The sequence below is a fragment of the Neofelis nebulosa genome, chromosome 17 (genome assembly GCF_028018385.1).
Source record: "Neofelis nebulosa isolate mNeoNeb1 chromosome 17, mNeoNeb1.pri, whole genome shotgun sequence".
Taxonomy (NCBI): domain Eukaryota; kingdom Metazoa; phylum Chordata; class Mammalia; order Carnivora; family Felidae; genus Neofelis; species Neofelis nebulosa.
Genome location: NC_080798.1, coordinates 33,265,582 through 33,288,538, shown reverse-complemented (window position 1 = coordinate 33,288,538; position 22,957 = coordinate 33,265,582). Strand labels below are relative to the sequence as shown.

The 22,957-nt window shown below is 44.5% G+C and overlaps 2 protein-coding genes across 3 annotated transcripts in view; both read right to left on the bottom strand.

Moving 5' to 3' along the window:
• Window positions 1-2,243: 2,243 nt before the first annotated feature.
• Window positions 2,244-22,957, bottom strand: part of LPCAT2 (lysophosphatidylcholine acyltransferase 2) — a 70,663-nt gene continuing 49,949 nt past the window's right edge. For both annotated transcript variants that reach the window (XM_058706774.1, XM_058706775.1), the window contains 3 exons: window positions 11,719-11,817; window positions 7,991-8,126; window positions 2,244-4,184 (listed from right to left, as the gene is read on the bottom strand). In XM_058706774.1, coding sequence (XP_058562757.1) covers window positions 4,000-4,184; window positions 7,991-8,126; window positions 11,719-11,817 — 420 coding nt within the window. In that variant the 3' untranslated portion in view covers window positions 2,244-3,999. The remainder of the gene's footprint in view (window positions 4,185-7,990; window positions 8,127-11,718; window positions 11,818-22,957) is intronic.
• CAPNS2 (calpain small subunit 2) lies at window positions 16,980-22,158 on the bottom strand. Its single transcript, XM_058706776.1, has one exon. The coding sequence runs from the start codon at window positions 21,339-21,341 to the stop codon at window positions 20,586-20,588; it is 756 nt and encodes a 251-aa protein (XP_058562759.1). The 5' UTR covers window positions 21,342-22,158; the 3' UTR covers window positions 16,980-20,585.

The following is a 22,957-nucleotide window of genomic DNA, read 5'->3' as shown; positions in this document are numbered from 1 at the left end:
CAGAGATGTACTGTGTCCCACAGCAGAGGGACCCAGAAGAAGCAGGGGATTTATGCTCCTTCACTACCCACAAAGGAAAAAGATTACTGTAGCGTCCTGAAGTTGACCCTGCCATTGATTGACAGTCCCTTCGATTATTCATATGGGAAGGTTTCTGGATTTTCAGCCTGCCTATCCTGGGCCTCAGTTCACCCATCTTTTCCCATCCCAACCACCTCTGTCTTTCTTCCATTTATGAACTCAGTCAAAATTTGATATCTAGACCCCACAAGTAGGAACACATACGGCAGACATTACTCTATCAATTCTATAAACCAGGCAATGGTGATGCTATATGTAAATAATTAAGAAGCCTGGCCTTTGGAGTCAGACAGAACCCAAAGCGAAAACCCAACTCACATGTTCAGTATGGAAGAACGATCACACGTGTCATCTTAGTGCTATCTGAAGAGACATTAGGTACACCGAAAAATTCACATTTGCAGGAAAATCGAATGACCTTGGAAAATGTCATGTTCCAAGTGAAACAGTAGAGTGTAGAATACCATGCACGCTCTTATCTTGAGAATGTAAGAATATTTGGAAAAAAAAAGTGAAATAAAACATGTCAAAACATTCGTAATTGCAGATTTGGGGTGGTGGAAGCAACCGTGATTTTTCTGTTTATTCTCTTCTCTCTCTTTTTTTGTTTTTATTTTTTCTAATGTACAGAGACTCTTTCAGAGGAATGATAAGAAAAAGATAAGGTCCACGTTAGAAAAACTAGCGAGCTGGTATCCCAGTGTCGGGGAGACAGCTGGTTAGAGCCCCTTACACGCACACTCGACAAGGTGACGGGTGACCTAGACACAAGTGCTACGTTGAAAGGGCTAAAAGGGACATGAGCTCTTCAGGCCATTACCCTGTTTGGTCAGGTTTGTGACGTGTGTATTGGCAACATAGCAAGAACTTCGTGAGGGCCTTCACCTCTGTCAAACCACAAGGAGTGCTGATTTAATACTCTGGTATAACAACAACCACAAAAATTGAAGTCTCTTCAGGAGAACAGGAAAAAGAGGGGAAAGATGGTAAGTAGGTCTGCTTCCCTGCGGAGTGGTTTCTCACTGGTGGCTTCTTACCCACTTTGGTGATTGGTATATACAAACAAACACACAAAGGGTTTTGGGGTAGGGAGCCCACCTGTCCACCTCGCCCGGTGGGCCGATTCCCCATCTTGCATTTGCGGTAGCATGAAGGGGAGGGTCCCCGAGTCTGGGAATCAGATTTCTGTACTGTTTGTGCCTCACGCGGACCGCAGACCGTACGTCTTCTAAAAGGTAGGCGGTCTCTTTGAAATATCCGTGATGGGTACCACTACTAGCAGGCACGGCCAGCCCTCCGAAACTCGAGAAGCAGCGGCAGAGGGGTATGAAATATGCATAATGCCAGCAATTTGGTCTACAAGCATTCAGCACATCATTGTTCTTCAACAGAACTGTTCTGATCGAAACCTTTCGAGTTTTTTGGATTTTTAATTTTTTTTCAGTTGCATTTGTTTATTTATTTTTGGGAGAGGGAGAGAGAGAGTGAGCTAGAGGGCAGAGAGAAAAGGAGAGAGAGAGAGAGAGAGAGAGAGGGAGAGAGAGAGAGAGAGAGAGAGAGAGAGAGAGAGAATCCCAAGCAGGCTCCACCCTGCCAGTGAGGAACCCAATGTGCGACTCAAACTCATGAAACCACGAGACTGTGACCTGAGTTGAAATCAAGAGTTGGATGCTTAACCAACCGACCGAGCCACCCAGGCGCCCCTGTAGTTTTTAGGTCTTAGGATCTAGTATTTCTCCTTTCAAAAAATAACTTTTTTTTTTCAAGCTATTATAGGAAACCACAGTGCATTTAACTGATTTAATGAAATTTAATTCCTTACTTCAAGTTCTAAGAGGAGAAAAGTCTCTTTGAAGGCAATCTTTGCTATGATGGCTTCAAGAAGAACCTAGACTGTAGGGATACTGATGATCATGACTGTGGTTATACACACCCCACTGGCCAAAGTCAACTTCTTTAAGAATGGGAACTATGGCACCTTTAGCTAAAATTTGAGTTTTTCATTAGAGTAAGATCATGCCTGACATTTCATAAAGCTTAAAGGCAAACAAGAATGATTAATCACGTTCATAAATATGCAAACACATTCAAACCATGATATTAAAAAGGTGTATTACCTTTGAGACAAAATGGCAAAACCAGAACTTTTTAATTGCCAAGAATTTACGTAGCAAGTTTATTTATTCAGTAACATAATAAAATAGGGATATTACATTGGCAGAGGTGGACTTAAGGAGCACAAAATATTAGCTTAAAATGGGAAAACAGTGGGATCGTTTTCAGGAGGCTCATAGGAAACTCTCCATTTTTAATGCTACTTTTTCGTAACTAATAGGAGTAATATGCAGCCTTTCTATGATAAACAGCGATCGTGGTACCTGAGTAGTACATGCATTCTATCGCACACTCAGACACTATTCGGGACAGATACTTTTCTAATTACTTAAGTAATGCTTTCCAGCTCATTCAATACTTTGTCTAAGCAGCTTTAAGGCATGTGAAAAAGCAAACGATCATACGTGCTTAAGTATAAAACATTTCGGGAAGCGATGCTCCGAATGTACTCATTCACTTAGAGCACCAACTGCTTCATGTGTAAAACCGGCTTGAAATGATCACCCACCTCTCGTGAGGCTTTCCAACTTCAATAATGGCATTAAAAAATGAGTTCGGGGGTAAATCGCCAATATATTCGGAAACACAGCCCAAACAAAGAGACTGGATTCAAAGACAGAATTCAGAAGTGAGCCAACTATTTTTGTACATTATAGTAACTGGGTCTTCGTTCAAAATTTCAAACACAGGCGATATTAACCATATGTAGGATGCATGACATCCAATCAAAATGGCACTTGAAGGAAGTTGCTGCCTAACCTAAAGGAAAGATGTCACTGCCAGATTCCCGCATGGGGGTTAAATTCTTTACACTAATAAAGTAAGTTTTCAGATTCCCTAACTTTCGATATTTTGGAACCCTTTGTGTTTTCCCTGTAGACATCTCAGACAAGCTGTAAAATTTGTGAGGACACTTACCATCCCACTTGGATTGTAAAATATGTCAATTCTAATACTATATAAGGAAGGCAGATCTGACTCATTTAGTGGGCAAGCCCTACATTCTGAACTATGCAACTCAAACTAGACCCTGTGGCAAATGATTCATTTTCTCAGCAGGTAATTAAGGTTACCTGCAATAAGGCAATTCCCACTTGGCCTTTGGCCGTAGCCTGGGTCTTTAAAACAAGGTTCTAAACTGTAGGTCATGCAAAATGGTATAATTTCCTTAGCAGGCGGTTAAGGAAATCTTCCATAAAGGTGCAAGAGAGAGAATATGGGTTTTAAGAAGGCTCACTGAATTAACGAAGCTCTCCCTCCCTTCCAATCCAGCAAATTCAGTGATCCAAGAAACTGAATTGGAAATAGAAATAATGCATCTGTGAAGTTAAAGGCATAAAATTCCACAATGTTCCTTAGACTTCTCACTCATTTCCAGAACGGGAAGGGATTCGAGATAACAACATTACCTCATTTCTTTAGAGGGAAGTAGGTTTAAAAAGTGTTTACCCTCTTTAAGACTTTTTACAGTGTTGATTAGCACTCATCAGTAAATAAGTGAGACCATTGCATTCATTTGCATATGCAAATTAAGCTGGGAAATCCATAAAAACGTATTTATCACCAGTAAACCAACCAGCACAGCACAACATAAAAGAAAGGGAATATACGTATTCCCTTCATACGTATATTACTTCATATACGTATAAGAACAAAAGCCTTTTAATAAAAAAATCTATCATTTTTATTTCAAAAAAGCTTTCCATTTTAAACATCATCATTACTCAAAAATCACACTGAAAACGCTATCAATAAATGCCTTTACAACTTCAAGTAAATGACTTTCCTTGTGAATATTTGCTTTTAATCATCCTTTTTGTCTGAGGTGCTCTCGTCGTGATTTTCGGGACTGACTTTATTGCTGGCGATCAAGGGAGCTGCCTGGGCTTCTTTTGGTAATGAAAACACATGGCACGTCTGGAGGTCTAAGTAGGTTGTAAATATCTTCGCATATTGTGGATGCTTTAGGGCAAAACTTTTAAATTCCTCTAGAAGAGAGAAAAAAAAAAAAAGCCCCGTAAATAGAGACGCATCTTCTTTTGGCACGATGCCGATTAATATAGGACCTTAATGATAGGATGATCATTGCAAACTCCCGTTACTCGACTCTTAGGAATCATACAGCCACTTTGGAAGACAGTTTTTCCATCATTTAGTAGAGTCGAGGATGTACATAGGCCGTGACCTGTCGATTCTCTTCCGAAGTCTATAACCTAGAGAAATTTGTGCATGGTGTGTTCTGGGAGACATGAATAAGACTGTTCACAGCGACCTTAGTTATGACGGGTGACAGTGCCAACGACCCGAGTCTGTCGGCAGCAGACATGGGGATGCGTAGCATTTTCATGGAACAGAGCAGCTCTACGGCAGAGAAGATAAACAAACAGCTGTGTTGTAGCCATGTGGACGGATCTTAAAGCCATAACGTTGAATGAAAACAGCCAGATACGCAAGAATGCATATTCATATGAGTCCGTTATATGAAGTTCAAAAGCTCGGCCAAAGCTAACACATGATATTTAATGATGGTACTTTGTGGTGAGATGCTAACAAGTAAAGCGAGGTAGAGAGTCCTTTGAACGTCAGGTTAGCTAGACACACGTGGGTGGCTCAGTCCGTTGAGCGTCTCACTCGTGATTTTGGCTCAGGTCATGATCTCATGGTTCGTGAGAACAGACCCCATGTTGGACTTTTAAAGTCAGGTCCGTCATGCCCGCTTTAGGAGAGAGAAAGGGGTTGTCCCTGGGAAGGGGTGCACAAGGGTTTCCTGAAAAGCTCTATTTCTTTTTTTTTTTTTTAAGTTTATTTATTTTGAGAGAGAGAGAGAGAGAGAAGGGAGGAGGGGCAGAGAGACAGGGAGAGAGAGATTCCCCAGCTGACAGCGCAGAGCCCCATGCGGTGCTTGAGCACCTGAACTGTGTGAGATCGTCACCCGAGCCAAAAATAAGAGTCAGACTCTTAGCTGACTGAGTCACCCAGGCTCCCCGAAAAGCTCTATTTCTTGACCTGAACATTGGTAACATAAGTGTTCACTTTACAAAAGCTTGTGATGCTCTATGTTTATGTTTCATTCAATTTTCTCTATTGCTGTTATTTTTTATAATAAAAAAATGCTTAAAAATGCTATTGCTTCTGACTTTTTCTTACTGGCTTTTCAAACGATTTTAACCTTTAATTCTGGTATACAAATTCACAGTCTTGAGAAGCTGAGCCCCGACTTATGATCAATAAAGACAAGTAGAAGGTACAATATATAATCATCCTATCATGAGATCCCTGAGTCATGGGCCTCTTTCTATCTTTGGGGTCTTGGATTTACGAACTGAGGTAGAGGTTTAGAAGGCTAACTAAGTTAACCATCAGAGTTTGCACGTCAAGCCTCCGATAACCTGATGTTTCTGAAGTATAATGCCACCCTCAATTCTGAAGCCCCTCTATCCTCTTCTGTTTGGATGGAGAGAACTTTATTGAGTTTACACAGCAAAAGGAGCCTAGACTTTGAATCAGCTAGCTCTCCAAATAAAAGGATTTTTAACCCCATGTTCTAGTTCTATTTCTTTTTTAAAAATCCTCTGATAACCCAGAGTCTATTTCACAGCACGTTAGACTAACAAACAACTCCTGGAGAAACAAATAGGTCTCAGTGATGAGAAAGCTACCAGACTGAGCCCAAATCATGCTTTGCAACAGCAACATTATTTTGCATTAATAGACCACTTCATGTTTCTGAATCAGGCAAGCTATTAACATGTTCTTTGAATGTTCTTTTTTAACATCCAAAATAAAGGTTCATCTGCAGGAGTCTGTCTCAGTGATGAAGGCACAGGGGACTTAAGTGACTTTTACGGAAAGTAAACAGGAGAGTTGATCTACTGAAACCAAGATCTTTCAAGACTTGTGCTCTATTCAAAAAGTCAAGGTCTCTGTCCTCTTTGGGGATGTCAGTGGCATTAAAAAGTAACTCGTTTCTAGAAGAAGTGCTGTGACCTGGCTAACCCGTGGAATTTGGGCATTAATTTGGCTAATGGAAAACCGAGAAGGAAAATAATTTAAATGGTCACGTTCTGATACATTTCAATAGCTATTCTTTTATAAAATCATACTTAAATGCTTCCAAACATTTTTGCAAAAAAAAGGAAACTGGTATAATATCGGGGAAAGGGAGATACGGTGTGTATTCTAAAAAAGAAAAAGATTAAACACCGAAAAACAAAGCAGATAAAATTATTAAAATTGGCAGGTAAAGTTATGACTACCTAAACAAATCATTTTTGGTATAACTGCCACTGAAATAGTTACTCCAAATAGTTGTTCTGAATTTGGCAGCTCAGTAAGCAGTCTTACTTGTGAAAGGAAAATGGTCAGAGAATGAGTACCCAGGGGGTTTATGACTCATGCATTTTATCTCCGTAGGTACTTCCCATTTTTCCTCCTTCCCTCCCTCCCTCCCTTCCTTCTTTTCTTTCTTCCTTCCTTCCTTCCTTCCTTCCTTCCTTCCTTCCTTCCTTGAACTCAATAGAGTAAGTGCCCTAGGCATTTAATTACCTAACCTAGAATGAAGGGCAGGCAGAATGATAGTAATTAAAAACAGAGAGTAAAAGAAGTTTGTGATCTAATTCCCCCATCCCATGAAAGTTAACAAGCTGAAACTCTCTGCACCATAAGGAAAGAGGCCCTCAAGAGGAATCCCCCTGCAGCCTGCAGGAGAGGCTGGGGGAGGTACGCCAGCCTGACGTGAATGGCACAGCTGAGCCAAGCCAGGGAAGGAGTCACCCGGGCCTCTCCACTCAGCTGTTTCTCAACAACTGTACCGGGAAATAACGCGGAAACCGACGGACCATCCTTCAGCCCTAGGGGACTTGTTTTGATGTGTGGACTCAAGCCATCTGGAGAAAGCTTGGTCACTGATGGATGGACCTGCCATGTGGCCACAGGGTCTTCTTCTGCCGTGAAAGTCCCAGCTTCACAGCGGTGCCATCAACATGTTGGGAGAAAACAAGCCTGCGTGAAAGCTTAGCTAAGCTGCTGACGGTCCTTGTTGGCACCTCAGTCCCCACCGCTCTACTGCGGTTACACCCACTTCAGTTGACTTGCTCAGTTTTGCTCAGCCACGGAGAAGGTGGAAGGGAAAAGACCCTTCCGGGAGGGGCAGCGGATGACAGGTAAGGTAGGGAGGGCAGAGGGCAGGCTCTAAAACCAGACTGTCGTGGCTTTTGAATGCTGGCTCTGACATTCTCTAGCTGATGCCCTTAGGTAACTTAGCTAAATGTTATGCATCTCAATCAAATAATAATTAAGAGTACTGATTAGGGGCGCCTGGGTGGCTCAGTGGGTTGAACGTCTGACTTCGGCTCGGGTCATGATCTCGCGGTCTGTGAGTTCGAGCCCCGAGTCGGGCTCCGTGCTGATGGCTCACAGCCTGGAGCCTGCTTCGGATTCTGTGTCTCCCTCTCTCTCTGCCCCTCCCCTGCTCATGCTCTGTCTCTCTCAATAATAAATAAACATTAAAAAAAATAAAAAAGTAAAAAATAAGAGTACTGATTAAATAGGCCTGCTAATAAATAAAGATTTATTAAAAAATGTTTAGAAGATGTTTAGAAGATGCTTTAGCATCTAAGCCGTCAGTAATTAGCTACTCTTACACCACTACCCCTGTTATTATTACTGTCAACATCATTATTACCGTTATTTCTGTTGTTGATAGAATTAGTGGAGGGACCTCCCGCCCGAGGGTCCATCTGTAGTCAGGGATGGCTCCTGGTAAACTAAAGCAGAAACCAAGCTGCCCACTCACCATACGAAACAGAATCCCCCTGGGCTATTTCCTTGAAGAGACCGGAAACATCCAGGTCGGGCACCCCAAGGGAGGCCTGCAAAATGGTGGAAAACTCTTCCTCTGTGATGAAGCCGTCCTCATCAACATCAAAGAGCTGAAGGAAGAGGAAAATAAAATATAGGAATGAGTGCCGGCAGAACAGAAATGGGATGGAGTAATCCCAGAAAATCTTTAATAATTCAAACCGTTATTGTGCCAGGGGCAAGGGAGATGTACGTGAAGTTAGAATGGTCTCTGCTGCCCGTGTAGCTTGGGCATGGAAAGAGACAGAATTAAAACAGGGGTGACAACAACAGTAAGTACAGAGGACGTGGGAGTCCTGTGGAGAACAAGATGAATCCTACGGGAGAGGTCGGGGGAAGCTTGACCCAGCTGACACGTGAGGTGGGTCTCAGAGCACAAAGGGATATTCCTGGAACATACAAGGATTGGCAGGTGAGTGTCGGGGGCTGGAACCAGGAGACTGACGGACAAGCAGGACTCACGCCATGATGGGTGTGTGACACCTCACCTAACCCTGTGGGATTATGACAGTGGGGGACGCGCTGTGATCATATGTGAATTCAGAACAAGGAGGAAGGATTGGGGTCAGAAGGTTGGAAAGACTAGAGGCGGGAGAGCCAATTAAGTGTGGCGTGGAGGGGGGCCTGGGCGGCTTGGTCAGTCAGTTAAGCCTCGGACCCTCGATTTCGGCTCAGGTCGTGATCTCCCAGTTCGTGAGATGGAGTCTTGCCTCAGGCTCTGCACGGACAGCACAGAGCCTGCTTGGGATTCTCTTTCTCTCCCTCTTTCTCTGCCCCTCCCCTACTTATGCTCGAATGCTCTCTTTCTCTCAAAATAAATAAATAAACTTAAAAAAAAAAAAAGAGTCTGAGGGGGAGGAGTGGGAAGGACAGGAAGGGGCAGGATTTATAAGAAAGCAGGGGCAGGACTGGCATGGCAATCGGGGCCCTCGGGGATGGATGGGAAGGAGTGTGAGTGGGCGGGGGTGTTGTAGCCTGGGCACCTGGGATGAAGTGGGTGCCCTACCAAGAACGGGAGAACAGGGGTCCCCCGAGACCTAGGAGCTGGACCTGGGGGCGTAAAACCTGAGTGGGAGGAGATGAAGCGCCTCAGCTCAGGACCGTGGCGAGGCCTGAGCCGGGAATTCAGCAAAGAGCTGAGACGAGGGGTGTGTCGGAGCTTATCTGCAGGGAACGCACACAGTAAGGCAAAGCCCTGGGACAGCACGAGGGGAAGTACTTTGGAAGAAGCTGCCAGAGAGCTGGAGAACCGGAAATGAAGAGCATGCGACTCAGCCCCAATAGGAGGGAGAACAGCACCAAAGTGAAAAGCGAATGAGCATTTGTTTTTGCAAAGGGTGGCCCGGGGCTCAGCAGTAACTGCCAAGGATCTCGTCACACCCGGCTCCTCACAAGTGCGAGCGCAGCTTCCTTCCCCGGCCTTCCATCCCTAAACAATCCTCAGCGATTCATCTGTCACATTTGGTGCTTTGGTGGCTCTCACTTCTGTGGCAGTTCCCTTCACGTGTCCATACTGGGGGCCTTTACTTCTTCTCCATCTGGCCTCTGTCATCACTACTCCAGACTGCGCCCCTCACTGAAATGTTCAATTTCCCTCAACTACTCATTGCTCCCAGTAGTCTCCCTGCTGCAGAGTAAACCCCACACTCTGGACTCCAGTAGAGAGCTCAGCACCCCGATTTCCTTAGGGAGAGTGGTATCTCCCCACTGCATGGACTACGGTGGGACTCTGAGCCAAAACACCCCGTCTTTCCAGCAAGCACACGCTCTTTACAGCAGGACCAGTTGGACCCTCCCTGGAACGCGACTGAGGACAGAGGACAGAATTGGAGGTGCTCATTCTAACTGGCCTCTGGGGTTGCTGCCTGAGTCCACCCTTGAGCCCCCTCCCCGGCCATATGGTGATTTTTGCAGCCACAGTCCACGCCTGTTTGCTCAGGGCTAGAGAACGCTAGCTAACACTCTATCCCTGAAGGTCGCTGTGATCATGGAATGGGATCAAGGACGGGGAGTTACCTGGGAAGTGCTTCCCAAGTAAAGGATTGGATCCCGTACGTATAAACGGATAGTTCTAAATGAAACATAAAAGTGTGCCAAAATATTTCTTTAAACACCAAACACACCTGGAAAAGGAGGTTGAAAAATAACCACAGGAAAGCATGACCCTTGTCTTACTGGAAAAAGAGTTAATTATAGTTTCAGGTCTTCCTTGCCTGCCTCTGCACCAAACCGAGGTCTAGGCCAGAGAAAAATCTCTCGGCGTCTTTAAAAACAATAATTACTGTGATTGAGGGCCAAATTTTCTACCGGTCTTTCATCGGTGAACCAAAAGTGACCATTTACTCAGCTAAACTTACAATTATGTATGCAGTCCCGAAACAGAAACAGAAATATCTGAATTGGAATCAGTTAGCTACGTGTATAATTTTAGGTTTTATGATGAATAAGTCTGTAAAAGCCAAACGTTTTAAACTTGGAAAAAGTTCTGGCCCTTGCCTTCTGACCATCTGCTAAGCATCAACCACTTGGGTTCTTTATAGGCCTAACAGTTAACTCAGTTTTAACCAATCTGAGATAAAAAGCCGGCTTGGGGACTTTGCCGTTGATGACAGAGCACGTGAACATTCCTGAGGCTTGCCCTGGTGGCCCCTAAAACGTGAGAAAGGACTCTCAGAGGAAGAGAGTCTTTTCTAGACAATAGAGGGGAAAGAAAACCTTGTGGGATGCTCTTCTCAGAAAATCCGGAAGAGAGGGAAGTAGGAGCAGGAACAGGGAAGGTCCTCGGTGGTCGTGGTGGGTGGAAACAGGGAGACCTCCACGAGGCTGAAGGATGAGTCAATACCCACAGCTAGGTACCAAGACAAGCAGGGAGATCAAGTTTTTGTTTTACTTGAGAGCAGACGACACAGCCTTAGAATGGGAAGGGAACATCCTGCATAAATACTCAGCAGATGCAGCACCTTTTATCTCAGAAAAACGAAAAACACTTTGGGAACGTCTTCTTCCAGCTCCTCTTGGGGGCATGCAGGTGATACGTGGGAGTCGGGGTCGTCACAGCTCAAACCTCCACCAGGTTCTGCTGAGCACGGGACCATGTGTGCTGTTTCTCTGCCCCGCCCCCCTTCCCTGATATTGCTGTGAAAGTACACGTGATACCCCAGGAAAACACACAGGGTGGGAACTTGGGACATTTAGCATGACGCTCACCTGACATCCCACAATAAAATAAATTCCATCAGGAAAAGAGCACTTAAAATAGCTCTGACACACAGAAGGAGAAAATGTGAAGATAGAGGAGAACTTTCCGGATGGTGAATTAAGATGACTAGTGGCAGGTGGTGTTTATTTATACACCGCACTTCGGGGCTCCAAAACGGACAGGCTGGAAAGAAAGAATTTTTAAAGCGAATTTGTTAAATTCACCGGCTCTTCAATTTTGATGCTATTAGTTAAGCTTCTCCCAAAGACTTCCTTTTTGCTTAACCGGATGCTTGTGGTTTCTTTAGTCTCAGTGGCAATTGTCTTAATCACATTACCCCCGTGTACACGTCCCAGCAGATCTATAAACTCAGGTAATGGATTCACTGGTTTTCACATAATGCACTTAGAGTCAACACTTGTTCACCAGGCAGACGAAGATGTTTTCAGCGGGGCTGACAGTACCTTAAATGCCATTTGGATGATGTCCTCCGTGTTGGCAGGGTTACACAGGACAGCCAGGCCAATCACATACTCTCGGAAGTCAATGCTGCCATCATGGTTCTGTGAAAGGAGGGGAGAAATCAATTAGGAGAGCCACCAGTTGAATGACCATTAATCACAGGGCAAAGGTGAACTCCAGGTATGTCACACAGCTTGGCATCATCACATGCTGAGCTTACTTGGAAAAAAAGTTCCTACTGAGAGGGAACAGCAGGCCAGTGGCCTGCCCATTCCCAGTTCAGAAGGAAAGAAAATCTATTTCTGCTTAATAAGAAATAGAAACATTTACTCACTGAGGCCATGTAGAGCGGCTCTGGGGCACCTGGCGTGGGTTCTTGAGTGAAGGCCTGATGGAAGCCCCTCTTTGAGGCAGGATCTAGAATCTTGGTGGTGGCCCCGCCATGATGGCCAACACCAACAGGTCACTAGAGAGTGACCAAGGTCACTAAGCAACTCTCTATGTGTAGACAATGGAAAGGAAGGGAAGGGAAGGGAAGGGAAGGGAAGGGAAGGGAAGGGAAGGGAAGGGAAAGGGAAGGGAAAGGGAAGGGAAAGGGAAGGGAAGGGAAAGGGAAGGGAAGGGAAAGGGAAGGGAAGGGAAGGGAAGAGAAAGGGAAGGGAAGGGAAGGGAAAGGGAAGGGAAAGGGAAGGGAAGGGAAAGGGAAGGGAAGGGAAGGGAAAGGGAAGGGAAAGGGAAGGGAAGGGAAAGGGAAGGGAAGGGAAGGGAAGGGAAGGGAAGGGAAGGGAAGGGAAGGAAAGGAAAGGAAAGGAAAGGGCAGACTCAGGCAACAATTGCAGACAGATTCTTTCTTCCTTGCAGGCTTTGTCTGCAATAAGCCAGAAGCAAGTGTGCAAATCTGAGCCACTTCAATGGCCCCATGATGATGTGAGGCCCCAGAAGATCCAGAACTCCGAAGCATCTAGCTACTATGTTACTATCTGTGTACCTCAGGAGGTGTGGCATGGCAATATAAAAGAAGGCATGGATAATTCTAAGCCAGGTTGACTGAGTGCGCTGTTTCTTACACATGAACTACTCGTTTAGACAGGAACGCTGAGGCCGAAGTGGGGAGAAGGAGATTCCGAGAACTGCAAAGAGGCCCCTACGATTATAACCCCAGGGTCTTAGAAGCACTTGGGCGGCACAAAGTCTTCAAGCGATGAATTCCCAGATAAAGCGTGAACTGGTAACAATAGAGCTAGCGTGGTACTTCGCACTTGAACAAATGGTGTTCGGCATCACCAAGAGCGTAAGCTTTACCTGTGACCGAGTATCTACATTTCGACCATGAGGAATTCCTCTAGGGCAAGGATTGCTTTCTCTGTGCGGCACTGTGTTTCCAGTGCTTAGCACACATAGGTAGGCACTAAAAACAGTACTGCTTTTTCTCCTTGACTCTCACCTACTTTAAGTTCACTTTAAAAACTAAAGCGCCTGGTGGCTCAGATGGCGAAGCGTCTGACTCTGGATTTCAGCTCAGGTCACGATCCCACGGTTCATGAGATCAAGCCCCACGTCGGGCTACGTGCTGACAGTGTGGAACCTGCTTGGGATTCTCTCTCTCCCTCTCCCCCTTGCACGCTCTCTCTCTCTCTAAAAAATAAATAAGTAAAAACTTTAAAAACAAATAAATAGAATGAAGTCAGTGCTCTTCACTGGGGTTCCACGGATGAGCTTGGGGAAAGGGGAGGCTGTGAAGCCCCTGAAACGGTGTGCAGTTTGTGTGTGTGCATTTTTCTAGGAAAGAAAATTGCAACTTTTGCCTGCTTCTGGAAGCAACCAGGACTCAAAGGATCAAGAGTCACTTTTAGCATGCTGCTTTATCTTACTGCAGGGTGGGAACTAAAAGGAGAAGCAATTTAACTTCCCTTTCCCATCAGAGAAAATAGAAACAAAGATATTTCAAGACTTCCCTTAAGTAACACGGTTTATTCCGGAGACAAAAACTCAGGTCCTCTGACTTCCATTTTTGTCTGGTTATCTACAAAGGCGATTTCTTCCTTTTCTTGAATCAGTTTGTTTGAAAATAAGTTGACTTAAGAAAATGTATCATTTACATTTGATGAAAAGCACCCGTTTTATTTTTTTTTAATATGAAATTTATTGTCACATGGGTTTCCATACAACACCCAGTGCTCATCCCAACAGGTGCCCTCCTCAATGCCCATCACCCACCCAACCCTCCCTCCCAACCCCCCCCCCCCCCCCCCACCATCAACCCTCAGTTTGTTCTCACTTTTTCAGAGTCTCTTATGGTTTGGCTCCCTCCCTCTCTAACCTTTTTTCTTTTTCTCCTTCCCCTCCTCATGGTCTTCTGTTAAGTTTCTCAGGGTCCACATATGAGTGAAAACATATGGTATCTGTCTTTCTCTGTCTGACTTATTTCACTTAGCATCACACTCTCCAGTTCCATCCACATGGCTACAAAGGGCCAGATTTCATTCTTTCTCATTGCCACATAATATTCCATTGTGTATATAAACCACAATTGCTTTATCCATGCATCAGTTGATGGACATTGAGACTCTGTCTGTCATTTGGCTATTGTTGAAAGTGCTGAAAAGCACCCATTTTAAATGTGCAGTTAAGGTGTTTTGACAAATGCATACACCAGGGTAACCACCACTGCCACAACCAGTATCTATGACATTTTCATCACCCCAGAAATTTTAGAGACGGTAGAGTTTTAAGTGACATCATTTTCTTCTTGGGCCAGCACCAGTTTACTTCCTTATGCACCATGGAGAGCTGCTGTTCATCAGCCTTAGAGGCCGAGCAGAGCAGCTTTCCAAACCGTAGATGCATTATTCAATATAGGCACATTTATTCCGCAGGTGGCTTTCTTGATGAAGCAACACAGGGCCTTGGATAGAAGTTTGGAAAAACGGACAGAAGAATGGTCTGTGGACACTGAAGACGTCATAGATTGTGTGCCTGGGCCTGTGCTTTTAAATTTATGTTGTCTCTCTATTGTGAGGCATCCAATTTTTATCTTTACCACCGAACCCTACGTAAAACACAGGTCAAGTATCAGAACTCATTTTTCGGAGGGACAAAGAGAAATATAAAGGACTCTTCACATTACCACTATTCACAAAACAAGGTAATGTTCTGGACCTCTTCTCCAGGAGTGGTCTTGGCTGACAAAAAGAAGCAGACCCTTGATAAAGGATGTTAAAGCAGACCTTGCTAATCAGACACATGAGAAATTATATGTTAAATTTTCATCGTAGTAGTGTAAGGAGGGGAAAGCAGTGTGGAAATCATTCTTAGGTGTTTTATTATTGGATGAATAAAACGATACATTGTTAAGGTTCCAAATTAAAAAATAATAAGACTTGGAACTGGAAGGAACCTTAGAAATCATCCATTTGACTAATTCAGTTTTACTAATAAAAAAACGAATTCATTTTTACTAATAAAAAAATTGGGAGATTTTGACGTTTAAAAATGTAGATGGCATAATTTCACATGATTTTTAAAAATCACTGAGTATTCTTTTCTCTTTTTAAAAAATATTTATTTATTTATTTATTTATTTATTTATTTATTTATTTATTTTGAGAGAGAAAGAGAGAGAGAGAGAGAGTGCGAGCAGGGGATGGGCAGAGAGAGAATCCCAAGCAGGCTCTGCACCGACGTGGGGCTCTATCCCGCTTCACTTGACATCACAAAACTTGCTATTATCATCAACTACAATTAAAATTTAGGTAACTGGATTCCGAATCATTCAAATTAAAGCAAGTAGTTTAATAAAATAGATTCCAAAAACAAATAATAAAAAAGTGTACGATGAGGGACACTCCTTTCATTTTTTAATTTCAAATCAGTTCCGGGGTAAAGGTTAACCCTCAAATCTGTGGGGTTAATTCTTTAAAAACCTATTGAACTTCTCTGGAAAAATTATACACTTAAAAAAAAAAATCTAGGGTTGAGAATATTTCAGGGCCACATTTCGAAGGAGGAGACCAGCTTTCTGGAAGGAGACCCTAGTCCCTCCGTAATCTGTCCTAATCTGGAGGTCAGGACAGCCCCGAGTAGGAACCACGGATTTGTGCGGATCACTGCAAAAAGAAGGGGTGACCAAGCCTGGACGAAGCTCCAGACGGTGGGCCCCGTCCCTTCCCTGGTGGTCAGCAGGATCAGAAGAGCATGGAAGTGAGGGCTGATGGTCACCGTGACCTCACGGCACCCCAGCGCCCTGCCAGTCCCACCGTCACTCGACACTAGCTTCTAGGACCAGCGGGAAGTTCCAAACCACATGTTCAAACACGGCCCATTTAAAATTGCGGAAGGGACAAATGGTGATTTTCCTGCATCTGATTCTCAGGTATCCGTTCCCTAAAGCTTTTCATAGTTGGATTCGTTCAACACTTTTATTTCTACAGAAGCAGGTATGTTTAACAACATTTGAAGTCCAGCAACATTTAAGGATATGGGTGTCAATACATTTTGAAATGGCAAACCCCCAAGGACAGGACTATATACTCTTTGGTATGTTATCATGGGTACCACCCCTGAAGGTGAGAGATCTTCAATACCATCAAAATAATTTAGAAATGCTTCCATAAAAACAGAACTTACTATGCAGCAGTCAACAGAAAAAGGCCTTGAGTCCTTGAAGATACTCTACAAATCCAAAGGAGTTCTATTATTAAAATACAGTAAATTCTCAGTTTCCCAGAGGATTCTGGGGAGAGGCATTCTGTTGGCTCAAATATTCTTTTTTTTTTTTTTTTTTTTTTATTTTGGGACAGAGAGAGACAGAGCATGAACGGGGGAGGGGCAGAGAGAGAGGGAGACACAGAATCGGAAACAGGCTCCAGGCTCCGAGCCATCAGCCCAGAGCCCGACGCGGGGCTCTAACTCACGGACCGCGAGATCGTGACCTGGCTGAAGTCGGACGCTTAACCGACTGCGCCACTCAGGCGCCCCTTAAATATTCTTATTAAGAGCGTATTTCTACCCACATATGTAATTGTATTACCAATTTTCCAGGAATTAAATTGCTTTAATCCACTTAGCATTAAATGCAGACACTTTTAAGAAGTGATTCTAAAAGCACCTCAAAATCAATAAACATGTTAAATATCAGGACCCTGCAGGTGCATCAGTGAATGTTTTTTAAGGCCCCACTATGGGTTAGTTGCGCAATATTACTGATGGAATTTCTGACTTAAAAAAACAGTTTTTAAAAACACAAGCACTACTACTCAAAAGATATTTTAAGTGACCTTTAAGATGATGTATACATTTTGAACATTCTCAGAGGTTTGCTTTCCTTAGGTACAGAGCGTGTAGTTCTTTTTCCTGCTGCTACAGGTTACAGAATCCAATGATTATATCAAGATAAAGATGTTTTTCAAAATCAAGTGGCAGATTTTGAAATTAAAAAGTGTAGATGGTACAATTTCACTTGCTTTTTTAAAATCGCCAAGTATTCTTTTCTCTTTTTAAAAAACATTTATTGATTTATTTAGTTTGAGAGAGAGAGAGAGAGAGAGAGTGTGAGCAGGGGAGGGGCAGAAAGAGGGAGAGAGAATACTAAGCAGGCTTTGCACTGTCAATGCAAAGCCTGACTCGGGGGTCTGTCCCACAAACCATGAGATCATGACCTGAGCTGGAATCAAGAAATCAGATGTTTAGCCGAGCCACGCAGGCGCCCCACTGGGTATTATTTTCAACTTAAAACATCGATCGTATAGCTTAATGTTAGAAATTGAAAAACAATGGGATGAAATGATATGAATCAAAGACCTCTGTCTTAGGCTATAAGTAGTCTTCCATGTAGAAATGGTAAATTTAAGAAAGTGTATCACATAAATACTCCCTCTTACATTGAAAATGTGCCTTTAGGGGTTCCTGAGTGGCTCAGTAGGTTGAGCACCCGACTTCGGCTCAGGTCATGACCTCACAGTCTGTGAATTCAAGCCCTGTATCGGGCTCTGTGCTGATGGCTCAAAGCCTGGACCCTGCTTCGGATTCTGCGACTCCCTCTCTCTGCCCCTCCCCCCATTCATGCTCTGTCTCTCTCTCTCTCTCTCTCTCTCTCAAAATAAATAAACATTAAGAAAAAAGAACATTTGGGGCACCTGGGTGGCTCAGTCGGTTGAGCGTCCGACTTCAGCTCAGGTCATGATCTCACAGTTCACGAGTTCGAGCCCCGCATCAGGCTCTGTGCTGACAGCTCGGAGCCTGGAGCCTGTTTCAGATTCTGTGTCTCCCTCTCTCTCTGCCCCTTCCCTGCTCATGCTCTTTGTCTCTCTCTCTCTCAAAAATAAATAAACATAAAAAAATTAAAACATCAACTGTTGGATAAAAACTAAGAAATTCAGTTACTTGTGGCTATTGCTTCTGCACAATGCCAAAGTCTGGGGTACTTAAAAAAAATCCAGAGCTTGGATTGGATTTTCCAATGTCTACTCTAGTGACTGGGGTTATCTGTACAAATGTTCTACAAATTCAGAAGAGAAGAGAAGAGAAATGTAAGTAACTGTGGGATGTTCTGCCCTGTGCAGTCGGGAAGAGAATCATAAGGGCAGATAATCCCTTGACCCGTGAGGAGCAAGAAAAATACTTAATACTGCCTCCCACTTGAGGTAACTGTCTTAACTTCCAAAAAATATTTAGAATTAAGTGAGGAAAAAAAAGTGCAGTGCAGTTATGCTGCCCTTTCTACAACCATCACGCAGAAAGGTTAAGTAATAAGCTTAACATTCTGAGACCTTAAAAGGCATCTTGGCGGCTTTCCCCTTTCTTGGTTCTATTCCTACACTCATGCCTAACATCTGAATGGGCGGACTGTAAAATAGGGATCCTGACATTAACGTGGGGTTGCTGGAGGCAGCCTCATTCTGCTATGACCATACCTGGTCTAAGCAGCACACCAGAGCAGGCTTAAGTTACAAAGCTCCCGGCGGAAGGTGGACGTGGCGGTCTCTGTGCTTGGTTCAGGGCAGGATTATACGCCCGTGGCGGTGCATAAATATGATATGATGGTGATGATGGTGAGCAAAGAGGCCAAATGCCGACCTGTCCTAATTTCACCGGGGATTGCTCCCAGGCAGCCGCGGGCTGTTAACAGGGGAGTTACGTCGGGTCTATAGTTAAGCTCTCCTCTAAATGAGTCAACAGAGGAAGGATGAATTTATCTTCAACCTCAGGAGGACCCTCCAAGGTAGCCTTGGAGAGAGGGGGAACGCACGAAAAGCCAGAGAAGCAGGAGGGGTAGAAGCCAATTAAACAGCAGGCGAGGGGACTGAGCGGTTGCCCATGCAGCCCCCGTAGCTGAGTCTACTGGATCCTGCCTGCCCCACCATAATCACCTGAATCAAAATGAAAGAGCCAAACCGAGGGCCACACGCAAGAAAGCACGGCTGCCCTGCCTGACAACCGTGGATGCTTGCTGGAATCATCTGGGGGAGCTTTAAAAGTACTCATCTCTCCAGGGCGCCTGGGTGGCTCAGTCGGTTAAGGGTCCGACTTTAGCTCGGGTCATGGTTCATGGGTTCGAGCCTTGCTACGGGCTCTGTGCTGACAGCTCAGAGCCTGGAGCCTGCTTCGGATGCTGTCTCTCTCTCTCTCTCTTTCTCTGCCCCTTCCCCACTCGTGTTCTGTCTCTCTTTCTCCCTCAAAAATACATAAACATTTAAAAATAATAATAATAATGGTAATAATAATAATATTCATAATAAAAAACCTCATCTCTGGGCCCTACCTCTAGAGATAGATTTTTCTCTAACTCATTTGGAAAGGGAGCCAGATATCAGTATCCGTGAAGAGTTCTCTCTGATTCTGAATTGCAGTCAGGGCTGCGAACCACTATAATAATAATCCTCAGCAATACTTATAAATCTTTACGTATCTCTATATCGCTTTATATTCCAAATAACTGAGGGCAATTTAGGTAAGCTCTACTTCTTGTTTTGTTTTGTTTTTCTTTGCTTACTTCTCTTCCATCTGCAGTTTTCTAAGAGGAGCAAAACAAATATTCCTAGCTCCGAGGCAGGGCAAGACGTGACAAGAGCCAGCCAACATGAACTTGGCATGTCTGATTTTGCATACGTGCGTGTAAGAATGATTAAGAGTGACATTTCGGATTACAGGTCCGCCCTTCATTCTCCAATGCCCTGACCCTCTTTGCAAACACATCAAAACAAGGTTGCCGCATGCTTATTTTACTAGAGAAACAGGAATAAAAGAATTCTGGAATGTTAGAGAGCTACATGTATCTACCCCCCTCCTGTGAAACTGCTTCTTTCCTCATTTCTGAACCTGCTCCTATACAGTTAAATAGGTTTCCAGGAATACATCTTTTTTTTTTTTCTTACATAATGTAAAGAGCAGATGTGAAATGAGAGGAAAACAGATTTTGAACTTTCCTCCTCCTCACCTTTTTAAAGGGAAAACAGATCTCTGGAGGGCTTTTTTGATTTGTTCCGGGAGTTTTTCAAAATTTCACTCTCAATAACAACAAATTTCCTGCTCCTTGGAACTCACTCGCCAAATAAGCGACGGCCTGTTAAAATCTACTCGGCTGGGGCCCTGCCCCGCCCCGCCCCACAGCACACATGCGTATGTCCATATATGTCCGGTACCTCAAAAAGCTGACATACAAACCACTCAGAACATCCTTCACAAAAAAAAAGAAAATCTGTTTTAATGAAGCTGTTTCAAGGGCCGCCCCAGTTCAGAAGCATTCAGGCCGGTGCAAGAGCTCGCAGGAAATGACAGCTGTTGGGCAGGGTATCAGCCTCCGTGCAGGCGGCGCGGCTAGGCTCTTGGCGGTCCGGTCCTCCGGGAGGGCGCTGGCTTCTCGCTGCCCGCTTCAGGAATACATGGTCAGCTGCAGCCATTCTTGGACGGACACCTGAACCAGGCCGCCTGCACCTCTATCCAGAGACTTGAAGGCACGGAACATGGCATCCAGGCGGACCAGGCAGCTGATGAAGTTGTTGAAATCCATGCTTCCATCCTCGTCGGCGTACCGGCGGACGATCATCTGGTAAAGTTGCTCGTTTAGCTGGAAACCTGCTGCCTGGAGAGCCCCTCGCAGCTGAGAACTTCCCAGAGACCCAGAATGGTCCCTGTCATACTGCTTATAAACGCACTGCCATTTCTTGATGTTGTTCCAGAGGTACTTAAATTCTTCGAAGCCCAGCTTGCCGGTCGTGTCACTGTCCATCACAGACACGATGCTCCGGCAGGTGTCAAGACTAAAGCCGTCGGTCTTCAGGTCCTTGTGCTTAGAAAGGACTTTGTTGAGAATATTCATTAGGTCGGTGGCACCCACCTCCATGTCCGGCCCAGCCAGCTGTGCAAACTGTTGCCGAAACCGACGAACTTCCTCACTTTCGTTGGCCTCCACGTTGGTGAAATGCTGCTGAGTGGGAGGGGGTTCTGGGGTGTACTGAGCTGCGGCAGCCTCGCTGATGAAATTCACAATTCCTCCAACTATCCCGCCAATATTTCTTCCTCCTCCGCCTCCTCCTCCTCTTCTCTGACCGCCTCCTCCAAGAAGGCCTCCAAGAGCTTCCCCAAGACCCCGATCAGCCCCTTCCAATAAAGCCTTTGCCAGAAACATGCTTTTGGTTTAACAAGCAAGTGTAAAAGCTGCCGATACCTTGCAGATGGCGTGGAGAGAGCTGAAATGGAGTCTCATTAGCTTATAGGTGGAAGAACTGGCTTTTCTGTACCTGCTAACAGGGCACCACGCCCCATGGTGCTATGTCTCCCCTCCTACTGAATACTTGATTTCCATTAGGTCCTAGCACCTGCCAGTTTTTACAAGCACCTCAGTAAAATATTCGTAAGCTATTGTGTGCATGACGAATTACCAAAAATACTATGTTAAAATGTAATATATTAAAATACATGCGTCTATACATCATTGACTTCTCCACATCTGAAAGATGACCGTGCATTTCCCCAACAGAAGCTAAATGACTCAAAGATGTCAAGCATGTCTTTCCTAAGGAAGATTTGTTGTTAGAGCAGAACGGAATTCTTGATCATCGGGAGGATAGTGCCCTAATCCCTCTCCTTTAGCAAAGATTCCCCAAGTCCAGTGTTCTCAAGAAAAACTTGGAAGAGGGTAGGGGGATTAAGATGCAGGGTCCCTAGGTCCCATCCTCAGAGATTCTGATTCTGTAGCCTGCTGTCGGGCTCATGATGTACATTTTTGGAGTCTTTTCTGAAGTGTAACAGGCATATGTAGCGCTCAGAGAATTTCACACACTGTGCACACCCATATCTTCACAGCCAGATCAAGAGATAGAATATTACCACCCCCGGAGCCTCGTCCCTCCCGAGGGTAACCACTATTCTGATGACGAACACCATCGATCAATCGCTGTACCTTAAATACACGGAGTCAAACAGTACACACCTCTTTGCGCCCCACTATTCTTACTTTTTGTCTCCATGAACTTGACTGTTCTAGGGTACCTCGTGTAAGAGGAATCACATAGGATTTGTCCCTTTGCGACTAGCTTATGTCACCCAGCATGATGCGTTCAAGGTCCATCCGTGTGGTAGCATGTGTCAGAATTTATTTCCTTTTCGAAGCTAAACAATATTCCACTGCATGTACGGAACACATTTTGTTTATCCACTAGTCTGTTGGGAAGCAACCAAAAGGTTGCTTCCACTTTTTGGCTTTTGTGAATAATGTTACGAATGTGGGTGGACACGCATTTCTTCAAGTTCCTGCCTTCAGTTCTTTTGGAATATATACCCAGAAGCAGAACTGTTGGGTCATATGGTAACTCGGTGTCTAATTTTTTGAAGAACCTCCATACTGTTTTCCACAACACTCCTTCCTGCCCTCCCTTCCTTCCAGCCATCCTGACGGGTGGCAGTCGTGATGAGTATGAGGTGCTAACATCTCATTACGGTTTTGATGTGCGTTTCCCTAATGATAATAGACTGTCCTCTCATTTCTGATCTTGGGTCTGGCTTTTGTTGCATTTGGGAGATTTGGTTTGATTTTTTTCAATAAGTATCCAAAGTCAGTCTATGACGAGCAGTCCCGCACAATACTTTGAGAGACCCTATCTTTGATGCTAGCTAGAGAAGGAAGGCACCAGCCCGTCAGAAGTCTCTGGAAGGTCTACCAGTGAACTCTAGGAAAGGTGGCCAGGACATAATAACTAAACCATCACATTGCTTAGCATTTTGGAAATCAATTTCAAATCTGCA

What these genes read in the sequence shown, in the direction of transcription:
- CAPNS2 (XM_058706776.1), bottom strand. Translation starts at nt 21,341, where the DNA reads ATGTTTCTGGCAAAGGCTTTATTGGAAGGGGCTGATCGGGGTCTTGGG.